Source organism: Lemur catta, chromosome 6 (genome assembly GCF_020740605.2).
Source record: "Lemur catta isolate mLemCat1 chromosome 6, mLemCat1.pri, whole genome shotgun sequence".
NCBI classification, from domain to species: Eukaryota; Metazoa; Chordata; class Mammalia; order Primates; family Lemuridae; genus Lemur; species Lemur catta.
The window spans coordinates 42,785,045-42,812,633 of NC_059133.1; the positions used below are offsets into that span (position 1 = coordinate 42,785,045).

The 27,589-nt window shown below is 37.9% G+C and overlaps 2 protein-coding genes across 2 annotated transcripts in view; both read left to right on the top strand.

Annotated features, from left to right (window-relative positions):
* PTPRR (protein tyrosine phosphatase receptor type R) overlaps positions 1 to 10,545 on the top strand; it is a 100,089-nt gene extending 89,544 nt beyond the window's left edge. The window contains exon 10 of the mRNA XM_045553366.1: positions 9,355 to 10,545. Within this exon, the coding sequence (XP_045409322.1) occupies positions 9,355 to 9,448 (94 nt within the window). The 3' untranslated portion in view covers positions 9,449 to 10,545. The remainder of the gene's footprint in view (positions 1 to 9,354) is intronic.
* A 632-nt stretch (positions 10,546 to 11,177) lies between these two features.
* Positions 11,178 to 27,589, top strand: part of PTPRB (protein tyrosine phosphatase receptor type B) — a 106,740-nt gene continuing 90,328 nt past the window's right edge. Inside the window, exons 1-3 of the mRNA XM_045553367.1 lie at positions 11,178 to 11,282; positions 12,544 to 12,939; positions 22,665 to 22,921. Coding sequence (XP_045409323.1) covers positions 11,228 to 11,282; positions 12,544 to 12,939; positions 22,665 to 22,921 — 708 coding nt within the window. The 5' untranslated portion in view covers positions 11,178 to 11,227. The remainder of the gene's footprint in view (positions 11,283 to 12,543; positions 12,940 to 22,664; positions 22,922 to 27,589) is intronic.

Genomic DNA, 27,589 nt, shown 5'->3' on the forward strand with positions numbered 1-27,589 from the left:
TGTATTTGGAATCCCATAATCCTTGTAAGTTAATTTTTATTCTATGACTCACAACAGCACCTACATACATTTGAAAATTAGTGATACATTAAGTTGAATTTTGAGGGAAAACAAAAAAAAAGAAAGAAAATTAGTGATACACATATGTTTATTTGGTCTACTGATAATGTTGGGGGCTGAAGTAGATTTCAGGACCCCTCCAATAACATGCCTTTTCCATCCTGGGATTCAGTGATTGCAAGCTAATCAACTGGCTTTCTAAAATCCCTTCAGCTGTTGCTTTCTTAGAGTCTTTCAAGTTTTGTTTCTGTGGAGAACAATGGGATGGCAGTAATAGTCTTAACATTTTCCAAACACCTACTAGGAAAGGGAGGTTTAAAAAAAAAAAAATCTGGCCTCAAGATTATTACTCAAAGCTTCCATTCTTAAGGGAAAATCAAAGACCAAAAAGAGGTAAATATCCAAGGTCAAAGAACAAATTTTGACTTTTATTTTTTAATACTCTGAACTTCCAATTTTGCTCAAATTAGATTGACTAAATTCTGGATTTATTTGGGTCCCAAATGACTACTGTTTTCTGGATGGGAGACCTAAGTGGATTCAGCATAAGATTAAGAGAGAGGAAGTTCACATTCTAATCCTGCCTTTGATAATGACCCTGAACTAGTTGCTGTATAAACCAGGAAAAAATGTTTATCTGTGATAATTTTAGTTTAGAGTGCTTATTATTAATATCTGAATATGAAAAATATAATGAACTTTCTGTTGGCTAGCACTGTTGTAGAAAAAAATATCTATAGTAATAGACTGGCCCAAGAAACTCAGAAAATACTTCACATGCATATAGGTGTTATAGGAGAATGACTAAAGAGCAATATGTGGGCCGGGTGTGGTGGCTCATGCCTGGAATTCTAGTACTTTGGGAGGCCCAAGCGGGAGGATTGCTTGAGGTCAGGAGTTCGAGACCAGCCTGAGCAAGAGTGAGACCCCTGTCTCTAATAAAAAGAGAAAAATTAGCCAGGCATGGGGGTACACGGCTGTAGTTCCAGCTACTCGGGAGGCCAGGAGTTTGAGGTTGCTGTGAGCTAGGCTGATGCCATGGCACTCTAGCCCAGGCAACAGAGTGAGACTCTGCCTCAAAAAAAGAAAAAAAAAAAGAGCAATATGTGATCATCAAAAGACATCTAAATAGGGAGGAAAGGAAAGTGTTCCATTACATGTTGACCTCGCACAACTTTTTCCCATCATTTTTCTTTTAATGCCATTGGCATCTATGGATACTAGAAGAATTTGAAAACAGAATTTGGTAAGTGGAACATATAAAAGAATATCTGGTTCCAAAGCCTTCTTCTTTTCTTTCTTTCTCCCCCCACCCCACCCCCAGTAGCAGGAAGCAATCTGTCTAATCCTCCTTTTTGAGAGTCAGAGGTGGAATCTGTAGCTGTCTTTGTACATCCTTACCTTGGAGGCCTCACTGTGGCTTCCCAGACAGGATAGAAAAGTGTGTGTCATATCATTGTTTAAATGTTTCGATTAGTCACTTTAGTTTGATGATTTTCTTTTATTTTTTTTTAACTATAGCCATCTAAGAAGAGGAACATATATGCCATCTATTTCCTAGAATAATATGTGTCCCCAAAATATTCTTTGTTAAATATTCTTGGTTAAAATAACTTCAAAGCTAAGATTTCCACTTCTGGTATGATATTTATCAACTATATCCTTATATCTATTCATATCTTTCTGCATTCCCAGAGAACAATGGGATGTATGAATTTCAAAGATCTCACTTGAAGCTCAGGAATTGAACATTTTGGCTTACTTATTTTAAGGCCACTTGGAGATAAAGCCCTAGAAATTGGTATGGGTTCACTTGACATTATAGTTCCCGAGATCATAACAAGAGGTCCTCTTTGTGAAACAGATGCTGCCAACTGAATCTTCCAAGTGGTTGCCAGGACAACCTTTTCCTTCTTCCCAGCTTGGAGCTAATTGAGTGTTAACCTGGGTGTTCAGAAGAAAATGCTAATTTTCAGGAAAAAAAAAAAGAGAGAGACTCAAGATATGCTAGAGTTTTCATTGAATTATAATTTGATCTGTGCTGACTTTTATCCCCTACAAATACTTTAGGACACACCTATTTTGGAGTAGGTGTCTATGTTCAAACTAACCGGTCAGAATCAGTCAGATTCTGTTTATGTTTAAGTCCTCCCTCCTTGATATGACATCTGTATAATAACATAGGAAAACCTCTGTCGGAGGGGCCAGACACACCTCGCAGCTGAACCCAAGTCAGAGCAGCAGACGTTAGCCTCACTTGACTCATGCCCGAGCTATCAGAGATTTACCCATGAGGCACATTAACGTCCACACCTTTTGTTCTAAATTTACTGTACCAAACTTTACCAAAAGAATTCCAGATTTGAAAATAATAAAAAGCAAAGGAGCGTAAGTCCCATTGTTAGCCCAGAAGTGAGTCACCACCGCAGAATTTCTTCTGTCTACTGATTAGACCGGATACGGGCTGGGCGGTGCGGCAGGAAAAGCTGTTGCTCTCTGTATGTGTGAGTTAATAGTCACAAAAGGTCACAACTTTAACATGTTAAAAACCAAATCTCTCTCCTGGGCATCTGGAGGGGGTTTTTTCAACACACCCTCCTGGCAGCAAAAGGAAAATACTACATTTTTTTTTTTTTCCTTTCTAACCCAAGTTTACCCACAGGTGACACAGCTACGTGCTTCATTGCATGCAGACTGAGACACTGATTTTTATGTTTGGCGAGGCTAATGCGATATGAAATAGCTGACATTTCTAGAAGGGTAGTACGGCTGGATCCTCTCTGGCCAGGCCAAACACAGCGTTCCTATTCTCTGGCCACAGAGAAATCAGAGCCACACGGCCAGTACCACTTTTGCAATAAAGGAAGGACTTTCTTCCATAGCATGGGATGGGGTGCACAAATAATTTGTCATCCAAACCAAGACACTTGAGAGTGAAAGGTGGCCCTATTAATGATCACACCAGAGCAATAGGAGTGAACCAGGACTGTCCCAAGCAAACCAGAATGCATGGTCACTTTAGGTTCAATATGAACTAAGAATAGGAAGAAGAATAAGCAGTATTTATTTAGTACTCACTAAAGGACAGCCACTGTGCTAAGCATTTTGTGGATTATCTCATTTAAACCTTGCAGAACTTGAAACTTTGTTGGGTAAATATGTTTGCCAGGTCAGTGGTCTTCAAACTTCTTTATGAACGATGGGAAACTTTTGGCAGACAAAATCTTCCACAGAACACCAACGTGGAAAACCAACAAAAAGCAGAGCTGCCCTGGTCACAGCTGGGATTAGGATCTAGTTCTAAAGCCCTGCCTCCTACTCTGCCCTGCTAAGGGCCCTCAGGCACCAGTGTAGAGCCCTGGGCTCCTGGGAATTCTGCGGACAGCCTTCAGCCAGACACTGATAGGCTCTGACTCGCTTAATCCTTCCAACCTGATGACATTTGTCATTAATGTCATTTTATAAGCGAGGAAAGACACATTGGGAAGGATTAAATGACATACCTAAAATCATACAGCTAGTAAGTTCAAAAGCAAGGATTCAAACCGGAATCTAACAGATGTCAAGCCCATGACTTTCCACGATATCATCTGCCTCTACTGTCACTGTCTTCTAGGCTGCATTTGGATCTTTCCATCTAGGCTTGCCTGACCTGGGCCACCTCATGTCCTCTGCCAGGTTTGCTGCTAGCACTCCAAGGCCTTCGGAAGCCTCACCCCAGAGCCTCCTAACCAGTCCTATTTGACCAGAGACTACCAAAGAGTAGCAATAACAGTAATAATAGTTAGCATGTATGGTATTCTTATGTGCTTGGCTATATACTAAACATTTTACACGGATTGTCCCATTTATTTCTCACAACCATGATATGAGGTAGGTACTATTATTTTTGTTGCCTCATCATTTTGCAGATGAGAAAACTGAGCACAGCAAAGATGATGTGGTAAGGTAAAACATTTAGTAAGTAGGAGAGACAGGATTTGTCTTGACAGCAAGCAGTGTATGGTGTCTTTTTCCTTCTAACACACTTTGGTCCCTACTGGTAATGAGCCTGACACCTCAACATTCCAAAGTTTTCAAACCCATGACCATGCTCACAGCTAACTGGGGTTCCTTTGACGTTTTTATTTGACCTTACTCTTTTTTGAGAAACTAACTCATGCTCGGTGGTAGGGATTGTCACTTAATGTGTTATACCTCCTGCAAAAACAAATGTGTACCATAAAAGAAAAATCTGTGGCACAATAAAATTTTAGAGTTTATATAGAGTACAAAGCAATTCATGGATTGGGGAACACCAGAACAGAAGTTTAGTGTTCCAATGACAAAATGCCAGAGGCAAGTATTTATTGGGAAAATGCAGAAGCAAAATAAAGAAATTATTTGATTGGTTTGCAATTACAAAATTGCCTTTGTTTAGGTACCTTGTTGAAAAGTCCTAGTCCCATAATCATATGTGAATTGGCTGCTCGTGATTAGCTGGGTTTTAAGTTTTAGTTCTGTCTAACATAAGCACTTATCGGATATGAACCCAAGTTAAGTTTCGCTTCTGTTTGCAATTCAGGCTATTTTTAAGGCCTTTGATTTTGTTTGGTCAGCAATTTTTCAGACCTGATCTCCATTTTAATTTTACTTTAAGAGTACCTTAAAGAGGATTCTCCAAGCAGGAATGACATGTTAATGCAAGGGGTTGAGTAATGGTGGTAATTTCAGGCATTCTGCCTAACTAGTGATGGTCCAGCTATTTTGGGCCCCATAGGCCTCCACTGAAACATCATCTTGATCACCATGGAAATCTTCTAAAATCTTAACTTTGGTTGAGTTTAAACTTAAATCTATCGGAGGTCAAGAATTATTTTAGTGCCAGCTCTTTGAATGGAAGTTAGATGATGGCTTTTAAAGTAAGAAAAAGAGCATCCCTGTTTCTTATCTTCCAGAACCAGCTTGCATTAGGAGCTTTACATCAGTAATATAGATCCATATTTCAGCAGATCCATGGAGCTCTATCTGACCTAAGAGGTGCCTGGGAACCAAGTCAGAACTCCCCTGGAGGGTGAATTACTACAGAGCTCTCTTGAGGATTCCACAATGAATCTAGCTTATGGAAAAATGAATACATTTAATCCATAAATATATTTTGTACACAGGCACTATACCAGCTTCTTAGGTATTTTTTACTATAGCTAGCTTATAAAAAGACTGTATTTGCTCCATAACAGTAAAATCTAAAGGGTAATCCTAGATTTTAAGATCTTGCAATAATCAACAGACTATTCTATATGCCAATGTATGCAATAGAACATTTATTAAATATTTTCAAAGGTGATTGTGATGAATTCCTGGATTTGGACCAGCCTCTAATGAATGCATCCTAGGATACCCTTTTCTTTCTTCTAGCAGAGTTTATCTGTTTTCCTATGACATGAAAATAGCATGGCCTGGGTAACTTACTTGACAGATATTTACCTAGGATTAGTAAGTGCTTTTCACTGTTGCAAATATGAGAAGACTATGACATTCTGCTTGCCCTTAATAAAGGACCTACAACCTAGAGAGAAACAATTTTAGAATGGGATTAGATATTATATAACATGATATCAAATTATTTATAATAAAGACCCTATCCTGACTCTTTTTCTATTTTTTGTAAATGACTTAGATTTAAAAAATGTCAAATATCTCGAAGACAATGCTGGGAGTGAGAAATGGAAGACTAATATCTTGAATGATAGATAGTGATTCAGTAACCAAGAACATTGTGCTGAAACTAACAAGTTGAAATTAACAGAAATAAATAGAAATCTCTGCATTTAGTTTCAAGAATTCAATAGTGTAAGTACAGGGTGGTAGAAAGCTATAATTTTCACTTTCAAAAAAATCCTGCTGAGGCCAGGTGTGGTGGCTCACACCTGTAATCCTAGCACTTTGGGAGGCCAAGGTGGGAGGATGCCTGGAGTCCAGGAATTTGAGACCAGCCTGGGCAACATAGCAAGACCGTGTCTCTACAAAAAAAAAATTAAAAATTAGCTGAATGTGGTGACACCTATAGCCCTAGCTACTCAGGAGGCTGAGGCCGGAAGATCACTTGAAACCAGGAGTTTGAGTTTGCAGTGAACTATGATCATACCACTGGACCACTGGACTCCAGCTTGGGCAACAGAGCAAGACCCTGTAGAAAGAAAAGAAAAGAAAAGAAAAGAAAAGAAAAGAAAAGAAAAGAAAAGAAGGAAGGAGAGAAAGAGATGGGGGGAGGGAGGAAGGGAGGGAAAGAGAGAAAAAAAGAGAGAGAGAAAGAGGGAGGGAGGGAGGGAGGAAGAAAGGAAGGAAGGGAAAGAAAGATCCTGCTGACTTTTTAATTAACCTAAAACTTCACTCAATATCCTAAACTTCTTGCTGAGCACCAGGCACCACGTAGGTACTGTGGCACCTACCACGTGATGCAAACTTATTGGTCTACAATGTGCAGCTCGAGGGAGAAAATGTGCCCACTGACCAGATCTCATGGGCAGTAGACACAACACTCTAAGTAGGTCACATCTGATAAAATAGTGTAGAGAAGAGGGGGACTAGATTGGTAAGTGAAAGGGAAACCAGGCTATACAGAAATATTGAGTGACCACAGGATGTTTAGTCTAGAGAAGAAAAGATTATGGGACTTTGATGGTTGTTTTCCAGAATTTAGAGAGCTATTGTGTGACTACAGGGGAGCCTTAAGACTTTTTTGGGCTATTTATGTTTGACCAATAAGGTAAAAGTTAGAGAGGGGCAGATTCATTTTGATGTCTTCAAAAGTTTTCCTGCAAACCTTGGGAAAAGCTCCCTCTAAAGGTACCCCATCCTGTGAGCATTCCAGCAGAAGCCAGCTGGCCACCTGTCACATAGACTGCTTCCTTCTAGAAAAGCTGTATTTTGTCAGCAATTGGAATGGATGGTCTCTGAGAATCCCTCTGATGCCAAGTTTTTCATTTTTATTTTCCAATTAAGTGGGAAGTAATAGAACATTTCATATACCTTCCTGAAGACTTAAGACCTGCAAGAATTTTGCTATCCTACAACTAATGGGTCTCTTTCCCCATCTTCCCCCACCATCGCTGGTTGAATCAATCTTGTTAGTTAACAGAATGTCATAGTAGATATACTTCAACCATTAAAATACTCTGCTGACCTACTTAGGATAAAATGGTCATTAAGACCTAAACTCTGTCTCCATTCATTCACCACTTGAATGTCTAAATACCAGTGCTGACCAGAACATACCAGAAGGGAAAATTCTTGCCTCAAAGTGAGGTAAATGGTGAGAGGAAGTTGACAGGCCAGAGTCTGAGAGACGGAGCACATACCAAGTTCCACATGCAGTCAAGGGGGGAGTGATGGTTCCCTGCGCTGTGGAAATGCCAGAGGAAGGGAGGCACCTCTCAGCTCCCTGGAGCTGCGCTAATATTTACCACGGCTGTGTCTCCCAAGCTTCACAGGCAAAGCCGGCATCTTCCGGACACCTGCTATGGTTTAGGTGTGCCCAGATGTCATCATACAGCTAAGAAGGGGAAGAGTTACCACATCCTCAGCTGGCCATTCCTGTTGTCCACTTCTGAACAAGAAACACTTTGGCCAGAAGGTTCCTTCAGGACAACAAAATATACAGTTCTAGGGGAAAAGACTGATGAACTATTTCTGCTAATAAGTTGCTGTCACTGAAAATTGGATTTACCTCTTTATTTCTTGCCAAATATAATACATCATTTTGGCATCATGTTGACCTGCCTGAAGAATTACTGTTACTTTTGAAAGAGGAAGTCTTACTGCTTTGCTATTTATATAGGTTGACAAGTAAACATAGATGCAAGCCCCATTTAGTTATTACCATTAACCGAAAGTCATGTTACAGTGAGATGTAATATATCTTGCTTTTAAGTTGAAGTGATTAAAATAATCTGAAAATTATTTTCAATGGTACTAACAGCCACCAGGAAACACTGTCTAAAACATAGAACTAAACTAAAACATAGAGTTAGTTGTATGATTGCAGAGTTACAGAGACTTTATAGGACTTTAAATAACTAGAGTGATGCTGTTATTCAGTGAGCAGAAAAAATAAGTAACACTTATATTAATGTCTGGGAACTTTGTCAAACCAAAGAGCCATAATTATAAAGGAGCAAAATGTAATATAGGTACAGTATATATAAAAATATATGGCTGTGCATGGTGACTCACACCTGTAATCCCAGCACTATGTGAGGTCAAGGTGGGAGGACTGCTTGAGGTCAGAAGTTTATGACCAGCCTGGGCAAAATAGTAAGACTCTGTCTCTACAAAAAATAAGAAAAATTAGCAGAGCATGGTGGTGTATGCCTGTAGTCCCAGCTAGGTGGGAGGATCACTTGAGCCCAGGAGTTCAAGGCTACAGTGAACTATGATAGTGCCACTGCATTCCAGCCTGGTCAACAGAGCAAAACCTTGTCTCTATATATGATTAGAAGCATTATTATTTCTCATGAAGGCTACTGCCTTCTACTAATCCAATGACAAAGGGGATGTTGGGCAGCTAGTGATAAAAATAGTGATAACCAAGGGGAAAAAAACGAGAGCCAATTACCTTTTAAAATTCATTTAAGGACCTACCCACTATTGTGTTTAAATACCCAGTATACCCAAGGGCTAATGTTGTTTCCATGTAACCTACTCAAATAAACCATTCCAGGGTTGACTTTCTCTTTCTTGTAGAAAGAGCAGTATTTCACAGATGAGTTTTGTTTGGTGAGCCTATTTCAATCCATTTTAATCCAAATGTATAAAGCATTTTAACATAAGATAAATGATAGGGATACTGAGAAGTAACACTAACAGTCCAGCCACATGGAATTCATTTCACTTTCACAACAACCTTATGAAGTTGTTACTGTTACTATTTTGCTGTGACAGAGGAGGAAACCGGTGCAAAGAGTTTTAAGTAACACGTCCCAGCTCACACAGCTATGAATTGGCAAAGGAGGGACTTGAACTCAGCCTGGCTGGTTTCAGAGTCCTAGTATTTAACCATTAGGCTGTACCACCTCCCCACCTCCCCAGTGCCTAGTGTGTATCAGGCACTATGTTGATTCTTTTACATACATTAACATATTAACTTTGCCAGTTGGGACATTTGGACCCAGGTAAGAGGGATAACAAAAGAATCATTGGTCAACTGTTCCATGTGTCTTTGGCATAACACCTTAGCTTGTATGTAGTTTCTGTGCTGCTTGAGATTACAAAATGTTAGCAAAAAGAAGTTATTTTGTTATTTCTTCTTTGCAGAGGTGGAATGGTCCAAACCAGCGAGCAGTATGAATTTGTGCATCATGCTCTGTGCCTGTATGAGAGCAGACTTTCGGCAGCAACTGTCCAGTGAGTCACTGAAGACTGACCAGACCATCAATCTCTTGGGGTGATTATTCAAATTACCCACTTGAGGCTTCTAGAAGGAGCTTCCCGCAACGGAAGGAAAAAGAAGCTCTGAAGCCAACCTGTGGCATGGATTGTGGAAGACTTGGCAACAAGTTTAAGATTGCCAGCCCCTTGTGTATATGAATGCATTTGTAAGCATCCCTCAAACTATTCTGAAGGTCCTATGCTGATGGAGGTATGATAGATTTCTCACACAGCCTAAGGTGGATTTCGTTTTGTCTGTACTGACTATCTGCCACACAGAATGTATGTATGTAATATTCAGTGATAAATGTCATCAGATGATGACTGGAAGAGCTGCTGAAGACATTCTTATTGTGTGTTTAGATGCTTTAATGTTTGCAAAATATGTCTTGTGAATGGACTGTCAGCTGTTTAACTGTTCCTGTTTTAAGTGCTATTACCTTTCTCAGTTACCAGAATCTTGCTGCTAAGTGATTGATAATGGATTTTTAACAAATAAGTCTTTGTTTTTAAAAAAAATTAAAAGCAGTAACTATTTTATATGGAAATGTGTGTTGATAATATTACCTATTAAATGTGTATTTATAGTACCTCCTATCAATTACAGAGCACAATGATTGTCATTGGGTATATATGTATTTACTCTCTATTATTAGGCATAAAGGTGACTTCTGCTCCAGAACTCTATCCACTGTATTTCTACATTGTGAGTTGTTTTACTTTAAAAAGGCAAAACAAATTTGTAGCAACTATGAAATATCAAGAATTTTAAATACTTGTCTCTCTTTTACTAAGAAGGGATTTTTGAATATGCTGTCTACCTGGAATCTCTCTCCCAATAAAAGGCAGATGCCTTTGGGAATGATGTAACCTGTCCCATTTCCAGAGGTTCTTTCTAAAGATGCTGCCATGTCTGTCCTTATATTTCTGAAAAGTTTTAATCCTCAAGTGACAAATAAAGTTAAAATAACTACCCTCAGAAAACACGAGATGTTCTGCTCAAATATGAATTTTTAATGCAGCTATGTTGACTTTGTTTCATACTGCCAATAAACTACTCTTAATACTAAATATTGAGTAAAGGAGATTCTTTTTTCTCCTACTTGGAGAGAAGCCAGTATCTGTTTGGGAAAGCCTGAAGTTGATAACGTGATGGGTTTAATTTTAGTCTCTGCATCTCCACTGTGGAGATGACGATCTCAAAATGTAATATTGTCATCACTTGAGAGATAATAATCTAGAAGTGCCATCATTATGTGGTTTTCCTCGATAGACTCCCAGCATATCATTATACAAACAGTACACGTTTACGCCTTTATATCACTTGTCCTAGACCCTCATGAATTACACGCTTTATGTTTATTCAGCAGAATCACATCACCTGAAGAGATGTAATGTTTTAGGAACATTCAATTATCTAAGATTACAATTCTTTTCTTCCCTCTTGAGGTTAAGAAGTAGTCATGTGCCAAAGGGAAGGTAGGTGAAGACTTAAAGGGATTTATTCTGCTCCTGGAGGCTGGAATTTTTTCTGAATAAAAAAAAGAGAGAGGTAATCATAATCCCTTCTTTCTAAGGAAACAGACAAAAGGACACTGGTGTAAAACTTCCCCAAACAATTCAATAGGAGGAAGTGCTCGTCACCGACTTTTCCCCCCACCATGAAGGCACATTTCCTTCCTAGTCTCTGCTTCTCTTATCTGGAAGAATTTTTTTTTTTTTTTTCCCAAGCGAAGCATGAGCAGTTGTTAAATGGAAAATGGAGGCTGAATTTTACATGGTGATTCTTACCTGCTTGATCTTCGGGAGCTCAGGTGAGTGGGTCTGCCTCAGTTTCACGAGGGGTTCTCTCATATCTGGCCGAGGAGTCTTGGGCCTTTGAAAAGTGTCTGAAATAAGGTAGAAATGAAGCCAGGTGTCCATGGCAGTTTAGCCAAAGGCGATGAGGAGGGAGAATAAAAGGAGCCAGCTGTGCCCACACTGTTGAGATTTCTCTCCAGAAGAAACTAATTTCTCTCCTGAGGTCCTCCAAATGCTTCGAGCAGCTCCTGAAATGGCATATTTAGAGCAGAGAGTAAAGAAATCTGGGGAGAAATTTTTTATTATTATGTAACAGTATGTAGCATTTCCCATACCTTTCCCAAACAGGTTATAGTTTTTATTTTCTGTTGTGTTAAAGACAGAAAGTATAAGAAGTGTGATTTAAGGGGATAAGGGAACGTGGTATGTTTTATTTGGAAGGGCTGAATATTTTCGTGGGCGAGCTGTGCAATTTAAGTAAAAGCTCATTGAAAATGGTTTCTGAGCCTAAATATCTTACTTTTTATGCTGATGTTTAACAACTGGATGTTTAATTTTCTTAAATTGAGAAATGCTGAGCTTTTAATCTATTAGTATTTGAGGGAAAACTGTAGATACTGTCACAAAACAGAGAAATGCTTCTCTCCAGGACTAGAAGAAATTTAGTTTGTGATAATCAATATTTTCATTGGTTATTGTTAGCTAGGAGGTCGTGCTTGGAGGGGTGGGAAAATTTGTTTGAAATATAGGCAATTTTTTAAAATTGTGTTCAAACTATGCAATTTGTATACAAATACTGCAGTGTGAATTGAAGGAATGGAAAAGGGGTGCTTTTGTAGAGTGGGGGAGGAAGGTGATATGGAAAGAGGCAAATGGTTAAATAGAGAACTGAGCTTTTCATACCTTCAAAATATTTAACTAATTTGGCTAAAATACCACACCATAATCTTTGAATAGTTTTGTTTCTTTTCCAAGCTTCCTTTCATTTTCCAATGAGGGGTGTGTTTTCTTCCCTAGCCCATGTGAAAGTAAAAAAACAAAACAAAACAAAAAAAAGGTGGGGGAAGCTGTGTGACATTTTGACATTTTACATTGTCAGCCTTGGGATTTTAAATCACACGTGTTAAATCTAAGAATATTCACTTGAAATGATAGCAACAGCAAAATCTAAGTAAAACAGTAATTTTACTTAGGCCATTTGTGGGTGGGTTGTTTTGTTTTCTAATGGGCCTTATAATGTGCTACCCAGTACTTTATACACTTTTCATCTTCCAGAAGGGTTTCAGATTGTCCATGTCCAGAAACAACAGTGTCTTCTCACAAATGGGAAAGTGGGCGTGGGCTCATGCAATAGGACCATCCAGAACCAGCAGTGGATGTGGACTGAGGATGGAAAGCTCTTTCACGTGAAATCTGCACTGTGCCTGTCTGTCTCCAATTCCTCTGGTGCCCCTTCCCGCTCAGCCATCTTGGACTGCTGCTCCCAGGCGCCCCGATGGACCTGCTATGATCAGGAAGGGTTCCTTGAGGTGGAAAATACTTCTCTCTTTCTCAAGAAACAAGGCTCCAGGGTAGTGGTCAAGAAAGGCAGGAAATACCTTCATAGCTGGATGAAAATATATGTCAACAAGGAGGGAAAACTGGCCAATGAAAGTCTCTGCTTTAAAAAAGGTGAGCTATTCCTTTTAGAATCAATTCTGAAAGTCCTGCTGCTAAATGTCTTGTTTTTTTTTTATATTCAAGGGAAGTCCACATGCCCCAAACTTCTTCCTATGAAGATTCATAGCTGATGGAAATGGATTGTGTGGTGCACAATGGTGGAAAACTTCATTACTTTCACTAAAATAAGCCCAACATTCTTTCTGTCTATTGCTTGCTCATCCTTTCCTTCTTTTCTTGCTTCTTTTATTAATTCAACAAATATTTCTTGAGCTTCTCTTTTGTGCCAGACACCATGGTTAAGTACCGTTAGATGTAGGCATATAGATGTTAAGCGTAATCATAGCATATATGGAGTGACTAAAGTCGATGATCGGGAAATTATTAGATTTTGTTGACATAGATACTTCTGTTCTCTGATTATGAGGAACTCTTACAACATCAACATGGTGCTTGATAAGACAGGGAAGATAATAAGTTGTGCTTTTACACATCTCCTGTATTGATGTTTAGGGATGGATATCTTTTGAAGGTAACATACTTTTGAAACGGTAATAACCAATGTGCAGCCACAGAGTTTTCTAATTTGTTGGCTGTTAATGATATAACCCAGATGATGGACACATGTAAAAACTTGTATACACATGCACAAGACTCTTGGTGTAGTACACAGTTCAGTTCTGAGCTAGGAATTTTGCTTGTGGAATATACATGTATCTGAATCTTCTCTTTAAGTTAATCATTTTATTGTATGTTTACTACTCTATTAGAGGTTAGCTTTAGGAATTCATGAAAGATAATACTAACAGAGTCACAATATATTAGGTGCCAATGGGCCTTTCAAATCATGGGAGAATTACCTAGAAATGAAGTTTCTCATGAAGGAGACTGAAATCTGTCAAGCTTAAGTAAATTGTCCCAGATAAATCAGTAACAGAGCTATGATTAGAACCCAAATTTCTCAACTCCTTGTCCCGTGTACATTCCATTATACTAGTGGTCCCCAAATACCTGCCCACAGACTTTTGCCCAACTGATTGATGGCATAAGGATGATCTGGGGGAGAAAAGGGAGGACTTATTAAAAATATGATTCCTAGGATTCTTTGCCACCATTTTTTCCTCTACAACCACCTCCAAGATTCTGTTTCAGGAAATCTGGATTTGTGCATAATACATGATGTTTTTAAGAAAGCTTCCCAGAGGTTGGGCACCGTGGCTCACACCTGCAGTCCTAGCACTCTGGCAGGCCAAAGAGGGAGGATTGCTTGAGGTCAGGAGTTCAATACCAGCCTGAGCAAGAGTGAGATCCTGTCTCTACTAAAAACAGAAAAAAACATCCGGGTGTCATGATGCACACCTGTAGTCCCAGCTACTGGGGAGGCTGAGGCAGGAGGATTGCTTGAGCCCAGGAGTTTGAGGCTGAGGCAGGAGGATTGCTTGAGCCCAGGAGTTTGAGGTTGCTGTCAGCTAGGTTGATGCCATGGCACTGTAGCCCAGGCAACAGAGCGAGATTTTGTTTCAAAAAAATAAATAAATAAAAGTAAAAAGCTTCCCAGATAATTTTGATCCGTAACCCTATTTGGGGATCAGCATCCACTGTATCCTTAAATCTTTTTCTTAAGTGTTGATTTTGAGGGTTCTATGAGTCTTTCTACCATGCTAATCTTTGGACAGTTTTCTGTCACTCATTTATTCCATAAATTAAACAAGCATTTAATTAGATGCCAGTTGAATACAGTGGACTCTTCTACAATAGAAGCTGGGAGTTACAGTACCTGCTCTTATATCATTTCTGGCTATGAAAATAAGATAATAATATAAAAATCAATTAGAAAATTCAAATTTATCAGAAAACATATAGCATATAGCAGCAATTTGCACAATTCTTTTCCTGTGGTTCATCTATCAAGACCTTTCCTAAACAACACAGAAACATTATAAATATTACAGTTGTATTATTATATACAGAAAGTGAGCTTTGTTTTCAATCCCCAATCAAACCTTATTTAAAGTAAGATTCTTTACTTGGAACTTTAAAGTAGACATGGATTCAGTGGAGAGTTTTTCAAGACAGAAGATAATTCATGGAAAAAAAACTCTCTCCTTTGACCCTCATAATGAAATATGTCCAGTGATGGACTCCACTTCAAAAGTAAAGTGCATAGACTAGATCATTTGCAATTAATCCCTGAACATACCATAACTATTATACATACTTTTGCTTTAACACAATTATAGGCTAACAGACACATTTTTCTTCATCATAAACTTACCATTGATTGAAGATTAAGATTGATAGTTGTGGACACATAGCAAGAAAGCTCACTGATTTGCTAGAGAAACCACTGGTTTGGTTAGTGAAAAACTAACCAAAATGCAGCACAAGTATGCATGTTGTTCATCCATAGGATGTGAATTTTCTTTGTACATTCTTCATTTACAAAAAGAATGTAAAAATCTGAACCATATGTTTCATATTTATTTCATAAAGAAACATTAATGATTTCATTCAAGTATCCATGTAATATTTAGCCAGCACTTATTATGTGCCAGAGCTTGTGCTTATAACTGAAGTACCCTACACCAGTGTTTCTCAACCCAGGCTGTGTATTAGACCCACACGGTAGCTCTTAAATAATATTAGAGGACAAAGCCTGGGCTTTATCCTCCAGGCCAATTAAATTAGGCATTGTATTTTTAAAAGGCTTCCTAGGTAATTCTAATGCACAGCCAAGTTTGGAAATCACTAAATATATCTTATTCCTTAGGGTAATGGGGAAGCCAGGTAAGTAAATAGGTAATTACAATAGAGCATAAATAGAAAAAAACACTCCTCTCTCTATTATATATCCTTGCTAGTATGTCACTCACATTAAGCACCCATTGTTTAAGCAATTTTTCAAGGATAATTTTTAAGTTGCATATTTTATAAACAGTATTTTGTGTGATCACTAGGTTTTATCAAAATTTAGCTATGTCCATTCTCACTAAACTACCTTGTTTCTTTCTGATTAAATTAACAAACGTTTCAACTTCCAGGAAAATGTTGAATAGCAGAATGATAGAGAAAAATAAAGGAAAAAAGAAAAAACAAAGCTTTAAGGTCTGCTTTGAGGAGTGCCACCATTAAAATCATGACTATTGCCTTTGTCTTCTATCCAATCCAAGTATAATTTTTGGACCTACCAAACCATCAAAAATTACAATTACATCTATTCCAACAGGGAATAATCTTAGCCTCAAGCAAACAACAAAGGTTACAGTGGCCCAAATATTGAAGTTTTATGGATCTACCTGATGGGGAAAATAACTCATTCCTTGGCCTCCATATCTATATGGGAAAAAGGGAAATTTACTCAAAGGAAATGACTGGTTTGCTAGTAGATCTAAGCAAATAATCTTTGACAGGGGAAAACTGAGGCAAGCGAAACTTGAAAGTGGCTTCAACAATGCCAGCACAAATCTGTTGACAGACTGTCTGTGTAGTTCTAAGACTTCCAGGTGAAGGGTGCAAAATTACATCCATGGTTTGGGTACCTTTTCTAAGTGATGCCAAGTCTCCTTGCATTTATAAAAAGCTGGATGATTGTCTAAAATTGTTACTTTCACTCAGATGTTCCATATTGTAAGGAGAGTAATGGTGAATGTAAGATGTTAGCCAACCATTCCACATTTATTCAGCACCTAGTTCAGATTCGTTCATTCAAATCTCATATTTATCTTTCTTTTCTTTTTTTTTCTTATCATTTTCAACCTCTTGGTCAATTTGTACAAATCTCATATTTATCTGAGGGCAGGAAATTTTTGCAGGAAAATTTTCAAGCGTCCCTAATGTGGCTGAGCTGGTGAAATCATTAAAAGAGATTTTGCTGATGAAATAAACGATATTGTTGGCAGGCTTGATATAATTGCTGGTTAAAGTAATTGTTTAATTGCAGTAATTTGGGAGACGGGATAAAATGCATAAGCATTGTAAAGGATAAGCAATCATATACTATCTTGGGAGAAAAGGTTTTAATAGAAATTATTTGCTTTAGTGACTGGCGGAAGTACTTGTGAATACAAAGAGCTTATAGGGAAAAAGAAAACAAAACAGAAAGTGTTTTTTGTGAATATAGACCCTATTTTGACCAAATTGGCTATCACAGCCATCTTAGGGTTTGTTTTCTCCTTGCATCATCATAACAACATGGGCCTTGTAATGGACCATTTTTTTAAATATACTATTTTAAAATAATATTACCAATGATTACCGATATATGATTTATATGATCATTGAAAATAGCTGGTGTAGCATTTAGAGTCCCCTGACAATTTTCAGCCTGTGACATATCAATGAACCTCCTCCCCTTTTTCTGAGTTTGTTTAGCCTCTGGTTCAACATCTCTCTCCCACTACCTAATAGTCCTGAACTTTTATAAACCATTCTTTCTCCTCCATCAGGCATGCTTTCCTTCTACTTCACTATCTCATCCTTTTCCCCAAAAGAAAATATGGGGTATTAGGATAAAATAAGTACATCTTCATAATGCAACCCATAGTACAGTTGTTGAGTAATAACTGGCTATTGAAAAGCATCTATTTGACTTGGTTTTTCAATTATTTTTTTATTCTAAATTTTTTGCTATGATATGCTCTGGTGCTTTATTATGCTATGTCTTGGTATCGACTTCCATTAATTAATTTTGCTTTATTTCTAATCTTGAGTCTTTTAAAAGTAATTTAGATATGTATTTTTTAAGGGTACTCTTTATTTCACTGATTACATTTTCTGAAATGTGAACTATTCTTTTAACCATTTCCAATAATTATTTAGACTATTCCTGTTTATAGTTTATATTCAATTTTACCTTTATTCTAGTCCAATCTTGTGTGTGTGTGTGTGTGTGTGTGTGTGTGGGTACAGTCATCCCTTGGTATCTGTGGGGGATTGGTTCCTGGACCCCCCACAAACACCAAAATCCAGGGATGCTCAAGTCCATTGTATAAAATGGTATAGTATTTGCATATAACTTATGCACATCCTCTTGTACACTTTAAACCATCTCTAGATTACTTATGATACCTAATATAATATAAATATAAATAGTGATACTGTATTGTTTAGTGAATAATGACAAGCAAAAAAAGTCTTTAGCATGTTCAGTACAGATGCAACCATCCATTCTTTTTTTATTTTTGATCCACGATTGGTTGAATCCACTGATACAGAACCCACAGATACAAAGGGCCAACTAGATAGATAGATAAACGGATAGATGGGTGGATGGTTAGATAGATGATAAATAGATAGATAGATCTATGTATATCATCATTTTCTAAAGTATCTTCTGTTTTATTTGTCTCTTTTCCAGATGATTTACTCACTCTTAAAAGGCACATTATATTTGGCATCTTCCTACAGAATAGAAAGTACAAATATTGTTAAAATCTCCTATCCTCAAACTGAGTTTTATTAAAGTTATTTTGCTTTCTACATACTTAAAAGTTATTTATATCATTCAAAGAAAAAAAACTAACAAATTGTTTATCTTTATATTATCATTATAAAAAAATTCCATTTCTATTATTTCCGAGCCAATTATAGATTAATAAGCTAAAATACATATAACTCTCTTAAAAATGCATTCAAAAGATGGTCTTGATGCAGCCATAGCAAATGATACAGTCATTGCAAATCACTTTGTAGGTGGCATTCATTATCCTATCAAAAGAGCTATATGTAACTCAAGTGCTAAAACTTTTTAGTTTGTACCCAGCACAGTCCATCTTACCTTGAATTGTGTTCTAGGAGGAATTGTGTTATAATGTGGAAACAATGTAGTAGCAATGGTACAATAAAGCTTTTAAAAATAGCTTTAACATATTGTTCCATTGTGTAAAAACTTTTCCTTGCATTTGTAAAAACATCTTGTTCTTTCATGAACTGGGAAATGTATATACAGTTTTAAAGAACATCAGAAGAATCAATAGACACCAAAATATCCAAAGATCTACTATTTTTAGTGTAATTTCATGGCACCTATTTCAACAAAGAGTTCAGGAGACAGAAAAATAAACTTATTTTGATCACCTTATATATTTTTATAATAGATTTTCTTTCATCCTATCTTATAATCCTTCAAACCTACGTAAGAAATGATTAGAATTCCTTTTTGGCTCATCTTGTATACATGACTAAAACCATATATTTGCATATATATTAGAATAACCTGAGAAACTTGTTAGAAAAGCAGGTTCTGGGTCCCACACCAAATCTACTGAATCACAATTTCTAGGAGGAGGGTCATGGCTTCAATATTCTAACAAACCCCAAAGGTGATTCTGATTCCTACGAAAGTTTGCAAACCACTGCTTTAAATTTCATGAAATCTGGAAGTTGAAAGTTAAGGCTAAAACTTCTTTCTTGCTTCTTAAATAGCACAAGTTAAAACACAGACACAAAATGAAGGGGTACTGGACCTGAATATTCTGTAGTGTCTTTCTTTGGAAAAAAGGTGGTGGCCTAAAACAGAAAATGAACTTGTTTGGTTTGGGGATTTTAAAAATATATTTAGAAGGTTAATTAAAGACAATCACAGAAGACTGAACTTTTTTCCATAAGAGAGTCCAAAGCTACATGCAATGGTAATAAGTTACGTTATTTGCAGAAGAAATTTCAAGAGTGTTTTGACCACTTACCTAATTTTGGGAGAGTCCAATTTCATCCACTGAATTAATTATGTAAGTTGACTAATTAAAAAAATTTCTTAGGATAAAAACTTACCAACTGCTCCTTAGTGAAGAAGAGTAAGCATAGGTTGACATGCTAAGACATGTAATTACATGCTAGGTATTTGGAAGCTTGTTTTTGTCCTAACCCCATGGTTAAATTTTTTTTTTTTTTTTTTTGAGGATCTAAGGGCTAAAATTGTAGTAGTTGACTCAGAGGTTCAGCATTGGCCAAAGCTCAAAATGACCAAAAGGCTGATCTCCATATACAGAAATTTTTACAGCCCTACAATAGACAAATGTCTGCTTAAGGGAACATTTAAGCAAGTAACTCAATTAAGACTACAGAATTAAGACTGCTTATTGGAGTTCATTGTAAAGGAATCTCACTAAGAGTATGATTGAGTTTGTCATGTAGAAAACACAAGGATAAAAAAACATCCTGGTCTACGTCCAGAATGACTAACCCTGGCACAAAGGTAGTAATAGTGGCACAAGATTTAGAAATATAAAAACAAACAGAAACTAAGGGGAATGTTTAAAAATCTGTCAAAGCCTAGATCTAACAAATGTACAAGAAGGGTTGCCAGATAATATGTACAGCACCCAGGTACATTTGAATTTCAGATAAATAAATTTTAGTATAAGTATATTCCTAATATACAATATAATCTTTGTATTTTCGTATATTTGGGATATACCAAATTACTAAAAATTTATTGGTTGTTTATCTGAAATTCTAATTTAACTGAACATCACATTTTTATTTACTAAATCTGTCAACTCTGTGTATAAGGTACTTTGCACAACCTGCTACATCTCAAGGAAACGATGCTTAATAGCCAAGATTATTTTATTCACTTTTAGGAGAACTGCTGATATTTATATCTTGTTAAGTGGTAAAAATACCTTTTCTACCTTGATCTCCTTTTTGTTCCTCATCCCCCTCTTTACATACATTAAAATATGAAATATATTAATCAGTTGAAATTGGAAAGGAATGAGGCTCAAAAGAGGGGTCAGTAAGGCAGACCAGAACAGGGAAAATGTGATGATTAATAGCTTCTTTAGGAGCCCTCCACCTGACACACAGTAGTTGCTTAATAAATAGTTGTTTGAATGAATGAACCAGTAAAGGAGTAGTGAAAAAAAATGCTTCCCAATGCTTCATGTTGTACAACTGTGTCCCCTAGAGTTTTGTTATACAAATTGTGGTCTAAAACCAGCAACATCAGCATTACCTGAGAGCTTGTTAGAAGTGCTGAGTCTGACAATCTGTACTGCATCAGAATTTGCATATTAGCAAGATCCCCAGGAGATAGAGAGCACATTTTTAAATTATGGCTAGGTGAACCTAATTCATAAATCAGTATTTTTTAACATATGGGCAATTCAGCCTTGCAAAGCAAAGCTATAAATTAACCTCACAGCTCACAGATTTTAAATCTATGCACTATTCTTCCAGAAGATAGGTGGATTTGAAAACTCAACCATCTCATGATTTGAGACTCACACAATTAGGATTAGAAACAGTTTGCACTGTAGTTAAAGTGTCATTACTTTCCAAGGAATCCTCAGTTTTCATGGTGAGGTTAGGCAAGTCATGAACAGTGATTTTTTCCACCTGGTATTTTGTCTAAGCCCCCTTTGAGAAGTTCATAAACTATGAGAGTACCCCACGGAAGAAAAGTACAGGTGCATATATACACAGAATTTTACACAAAATTTATGAAGATTCGAGGACTCCTAAAGCCAATTCAACAACCCTGTAAATGTTCATAGAATGAATTTAATTCTGTCTTCTATACAGAGCTGGGTTTTTTTCTGATAGCACAGTTTCTATAACTCTCCCTCTACCGTGTAAAATTGATAGATAGGTAAAGGATGGGTGAATAGGACAGGCAAATGAACGTTGTCATATATGCAATGTACATTTGTTTTTTCATATAACTGAAGCTTATCCATGTGTCCATTATTGTTTTCTTTTTCTAAGTAAAATTGTTTTTATATGAAGAATCCATAAAACATTGTTGGGCCTAAGAATACTGAGTCATACAAATGCCCCCTGTATTTCTGGAGACAAGATTTGATTTCAGAAGTCAAATAAGGCTTTGCCTTAAAGAAAAAAGAAATGTGTTAGTTCAAAAGCCGCCTCGTCTCAGGAGGGCGTCTCCTTGGTCAGTAAAAGCTGCACTTCAAAGAGACAGCTGTAAACTGGGCCTATGGTTCTCACCTGTTTTGAAAGACAAGGCAGGCCTCTTCCTAGAGCCATGGGTTGCCAGAGCTGACGAGGGCCCCAGGAGATGAGAGCTGATCAGAGAGATATGCTAATGCCCAAGCCGGGCCCAGAAGGAGCCATGCGGTTAAAGTAATTAACACAAAGCACAGCTCATGTTGACTTATGAAATCATCTCTGTCTCCAAGAACACAATCACCAGAGCCAAGATGTCTCTGTTTTTTGAAGTAATAGCCTTATCAGAAAACTTAGAAGTTTGCCCCAAGAAGATTTTACAACTCATTGTTCCCCTAGTTAGAGTTAGTTAAAGGATCTGTAGTTGCCTTTTAGAAGACTTTGACCCTAAAGCAAACTGCCTGTTAGTATGTGAATTCCATTGTCCTTGGCAACGGGAGCCTGTACCTACCCTATATAATACCTGTGTGGATATTCAGTTTTGGAGATATTTCTAGCGGGAGGAAATATCCCCATCCGGATACCCTGCTTTTATCTATTTTCATAAACCTTTACTTTATAAACTATATCTTTGGCTCTGTGTATTATTATTATTATTTCTGTTTCCTACTATTTCTTCATCCTTTGCGATGACCCCTGCCTGAGAGACCCGATCGGAAGAGAAAACCTCCTTGCTGGGAGCGTAGCTAACTCCCTGCAAACTGGCGTGGTCAACTTAGAGACCTGATCCAAAGGAAGAGACAAAACCCCTTTGCGGGGAGCGTAGCTAACTCCCCGCAAAACATGAGAATAATCTTCGCAACTGCTTTTTTTTTTCTTTTTTCTTACCTCAGGTGTCCTGGGAACAGAAGTTTCAGACAGGTGCCCCAGAAACACAGCTCCTCCTCGGACCCTGACTACTTTTAATGCAGTTCCGTACAGCCCGGAACACCTTAATAGGAACACCATGGAGGCCTTCATCAAGAACACTACAGAATACTACAGCCAAAACAGCAGCGAGAGGCAGCACCCCTATCTGCACACAACTGGAATCACAGACACGTCCTGGGTTCCGTTGACTACTCAGCCCTTCTCCAGCACCACTGAAGAGGTAAAAAGAGAATGAATGTGGAGTGTGGTTTATGAATGGTCTCAGGAAGCCTATCACTTGAAAAGATTGTTTGCTGAAAATATCATCACCGCAGTGAGGGATCAAGCACTCTGTGTCCTAGCTGCTAATTGTACGTGAAATCATTTTACACAATGAGAAAATCTTTGAAATTCAATGAAAATTTCTATATCTTTATAAGATGAAGATAATCAGGCTGCTGTGACATAACTGTAGGTTGGCCATATTTTCTGAACCAAAGATAGGGTTCATGGTCTTACACATGGCCTGAAACCAAAAGATAGAAATTGAAATCGGTACCTTGCAGGTGACACTGTATATATATCATTATATCATAATTGCTTATGCTCTAAGAGCTGGGAAAGAGTTGCAAAGCAATGGCAGATTCAGAAATCACTATAACTGATTTGGAAGCACAGTCAGAAATAAGCAAAAATCACATATCACTTCCACATCAACGTCCTCAAACATACTTGTGACCTTTAGTCCACAAGGTGACAGATAAGTCAAATGATGAGAAGCAATGATGTCACAGTCAAAGGAGTCTGTTCAAAAGTGTTTCTGTTCGGGTGTTCATTTCTTTGGTTTTACTCTCCATTCACAGTTTTAGGCCACCATTTAGGCAACAACAGTATAACTATAGCAAATCAAAAAAGCTAAGGTTCCGCTTGGCAGTGTTTAATTGTTTTCTAATAAACAAGCCAAATCATTTAAGAAAGTAAAAGCCCAAAACTATTCATATGACTTAACATCCATTAAGTGCTCTGTTATCTTTCTGCATTGTGCAGAATTTAATATTGCACATGGTTCCCAGCTAGTGAGCACATACTTCATTATCGATCACAAAACAAATATAGCCAGTACATTCAATAACTCATGGGACTTTATTTTTATCTCCACTTTTCCTTAACTATAAATCTTCCCTCTGACCTAGTTTTTCCCTTGCGTCTGAATAGAAGTTAGGAAGGCCCATTACTTTTCCAGACACTCTTTATATCACTTTAAAACTCAATACTCATTCAATCCATTTACAAAAATATCCACTCCAGGAAATAACCCAAACTCTAAATTTGGCTTAAATGTTAGCTTTTTCTCTCCCATCAACCCACCCAGTTTGAGCTTAAAGTAGGGAAAGGGAAACATGTTCAAATTCTCTCACTCCCTACCTAACTTTTTACCCACATCTCCCAGCTTGATAATTATGGTTTCAGATCTGTCTGGGCTTGGAAAGTGGGAAAGGAAGGCAGGAAATGGACACAACAGAGCTATGACTTAAGGATACCATCATAAACTGGCCCTGTGGTCTCCCTGGATCTCCAACTCCCAGAGTCTTTCAACCACTGACATGAGTGAAAGATTCACCATTTACTTTTGAAAATAAATGCTTCTTGGTGGAGCGCCTTCTCATTTTGGCTGAATGTGCCTCACCTAAAACTTTCATTCTAACATCAGTTTACAAGAGCATTTGTTTACATCTGAGCTCAAATATATACAACACACAGAAAAAAAAATGTATATCCAATAAAAAACATACTGGCTAAAAACTATGATGAAAACACATTTGTCTGAACACTAAGGGGTTGTCTATTAGCAAAAGAATATTCCCCCATTTTTGCCCAGGTTTGACCATTGTGAAGCACAGAGAAAGGTCCAAGAGGTGGCCCAGCTCTGCTGGAATGAGTCCAGCTGCAGAGCTCTGTTGCGGACACACCACCCACCCTCTGGGGCCAACCCGGCACTGTTACAGAGCTCACGTGACCCAGTCCCAGAGCTGGGTGTGCAGCCTTGGCCTGCCTTTTCCTACAGTGAAATCCACTATAGTGTTTATGTGAGCTCCCAGGTAGGGCACCACAATGCCTATGCAGCCAGCTATCTCATGTTCTGGGATTTTTTTCTTAAAGCTTAGGTGAAATCTTGACTATATGCTGGGAGGCTAGTGCGTAAAAGCTATGCCCTTTCCACAGACAATTTCTACAACTGCAGCTCTCCATGACTGCAAAGCCTTAGTCTAGGCATCTCTGCTAGATCATTATTTGATTTAACAGGAGCTTTAACTTTATAACAGTCAATTATAAACAGCTGAAGTTAGATACTTTGAAAGGTGAAAATGAGTCACTGGTGATATAAAAATGCCTGTCCTCAGTAGGATTGGTTAAGCCTAGGAGTTTGAGGTTGCTGTGAGCTAGGCTGATGCCACGGCACTCACTCTAGCCCGGGCAACACAGCGAGACTCTGGCTCAAAAAAAAAAAAAAAAATGCCTGTCCTTTGAAAGTAATTTCAAAAGGTACTCTATCTCAGCAGTGGATGTCTAGAAGGGTATTAAGAGAGGAGTAAAATCATTCGACTTAGTTGCTTAGAATTTTGTAAAAAGAAAATCTCTGTGTGCCCATTTTTTTCTTTATCAGACAGCAACTGGTTTGTGAGAATTTTCCATTGACTTAGTCTAATTGGGCTGATGGGCTTTCATTGAGTGATGACAGGACAAATCTGAATATGAGTTTTTGGAGAGGGTAGGCTCTGTATTTATCTGGTTTTGTATCTCTAGGACCTGAACAAAGTGCTTACTACTTAGCAAGGTTTTGTGGAAAAGAAAGGAAAAAAGGAAAGATGGAATGGAATAGAATGGAATGGAGCAAAATGAAATAGAGGTGAAGGTAATGGAGTGGAATGAATGGAATAGAATGGAGTGGAATGAAAAGGTGTGGAGTGGAGGGGGGCAAAGTGAGTAGAATAAGTGGGGAGAAGCAAAGCAGAGTGGAGTGAAATTGGAATGGGAGAGTGCAAAGGAGTGCTGAGAGTTCAGTAGATTGGAGTGGTGTGGAAGTGGATGGAATTGTTGGCCACTTGGGTGGCAAATGACCTATTTATTGCCAATGTCCAAGTGGGATGGTCATGTTGAGTAGCCATGCTTTTTATTGTCTAAATGTTTTGAAGTTTGAGTGTATCCAGTGTTTAATATATTTATACTATCTAACATAGCTAGTGTTTCATTGAAGAACTAATTATCCATTTCCTTTTTTCTTCTATTTCCCCTATTTCATCCTTCAACTTCATCCTGTAAACACACACACACACACACACACACACACACACACACACAGTATAAGAAAAAGAGAAAAGGAGACAATGATGGTGGCTAACTTACTAACTTTGGAACATGTTCACCCATTCAACAAACATTTCTTGAGAATCAAACTAGTGTCAGAACACAGAGGACTAGAAAACTCAGGCTTTGAGTTCAAAGTCCTGACTCTGCCTCTTCCTAGCAAGGTGACCAGGACAAGTTACTTAAACTTTCCAAACCTCAGTTTCCTCATCTGTAAAATGGAACCTACACCTTTGAGGGCTGTTGCAAGGATTGAGAGAGATAACCTGGTCCTTAGTAAGCATTTGGGAAATAATAGTTGTTATTGCTATTCTTTCCTAGGACACAAAGATGAATGGCAAAATTGTTGCCCTGAAGGGACTCAACATCTGCCAAAGTGTTGAGGGAAATAGAGATATACACAGGCTTTTAGAGAATACAAAAGGGAGAATCCTGACTGGTGTGGAGGTTTCAGGGAATGCCTTCTGGTGGAGGGAATACCTGAACTGAGCTTACAGGAGTATGGTGTTAACCTAGAAAGAGGTGGGGGGAAAGGGAAGGGTGGAAAGTGAAGGAGCTGGGTTAGGGCATGATGGAAAGTTCGAAAGTGATTCCAATTTTTACCTAAAATTAGCATTTTAAAGAAACTTGGGGATTTTATCACTTCAGTCCAATCATGCATTCTATACTCATTTATTGAGCATCTACTATTTGGCAGACACCACGAGGGGTGTGAAAATTAATATAAAGGTGGTATCATAGAATCACATGGACAGCACAATGTGATCAAAATCATTGAGTGTAGGATCAGCAGTCTGCTGAGAATGTAGAAAAGACTTAGATGGTAGAAGAGTCCTGTAATAATTCTCCCATGTAAAGGAACTGAATGTATATCGAGAAAGATCTCAAATACATGTTTTTGGATGCATTCTTCATCTAGGAGCACTAATTAATTCCAACTCACTATTTTAATTCATGACCCTATTAAATTATCTGTCATTCCTTTTGTCCTTTTCTTGCCATCAATACATAGCATCAGGTAGAATTTAGAACACTTAATCCAAGATAGAAATCTAGAGAAGAAAGAATAACAACTGAAATGCTCAGATTTTATGCTTGGAGATATTACATTATTACCACTAATTAACATATATGGAGTGACCACTGAGTTCTAGACCCACAATCAAAGGATGATTCGGAGTTGGGACATGGGCTGGGAGTAGGCGTGGAGATGTCACAAAACACTTCAAAAGAGAAAGTGTCACATATTTGTGTCTTTCCTTCCATCAAGAATCCCTTTGAGTGATGAGGAAGAAAAGATAAATAGGTGTTATACAGTATCTGCAAAGAAGAGACTGCAAGGGATAGAAATGATAGCTAAGGTTTGTGCGTCAGGAACTGTGCTAAGCACTTTGGTACACTCTGGGAGTTGGGTACTTGCATCCATTTCCCATCACTGTGTAATAAACCTCCCCAAAACTTAGTGATTTGAAACAATGACAGTTCATAATTTCTCATGATTTTGTTGGATGCGTGGATGGTTCCTCAGCTGGTTCCTTCTTAG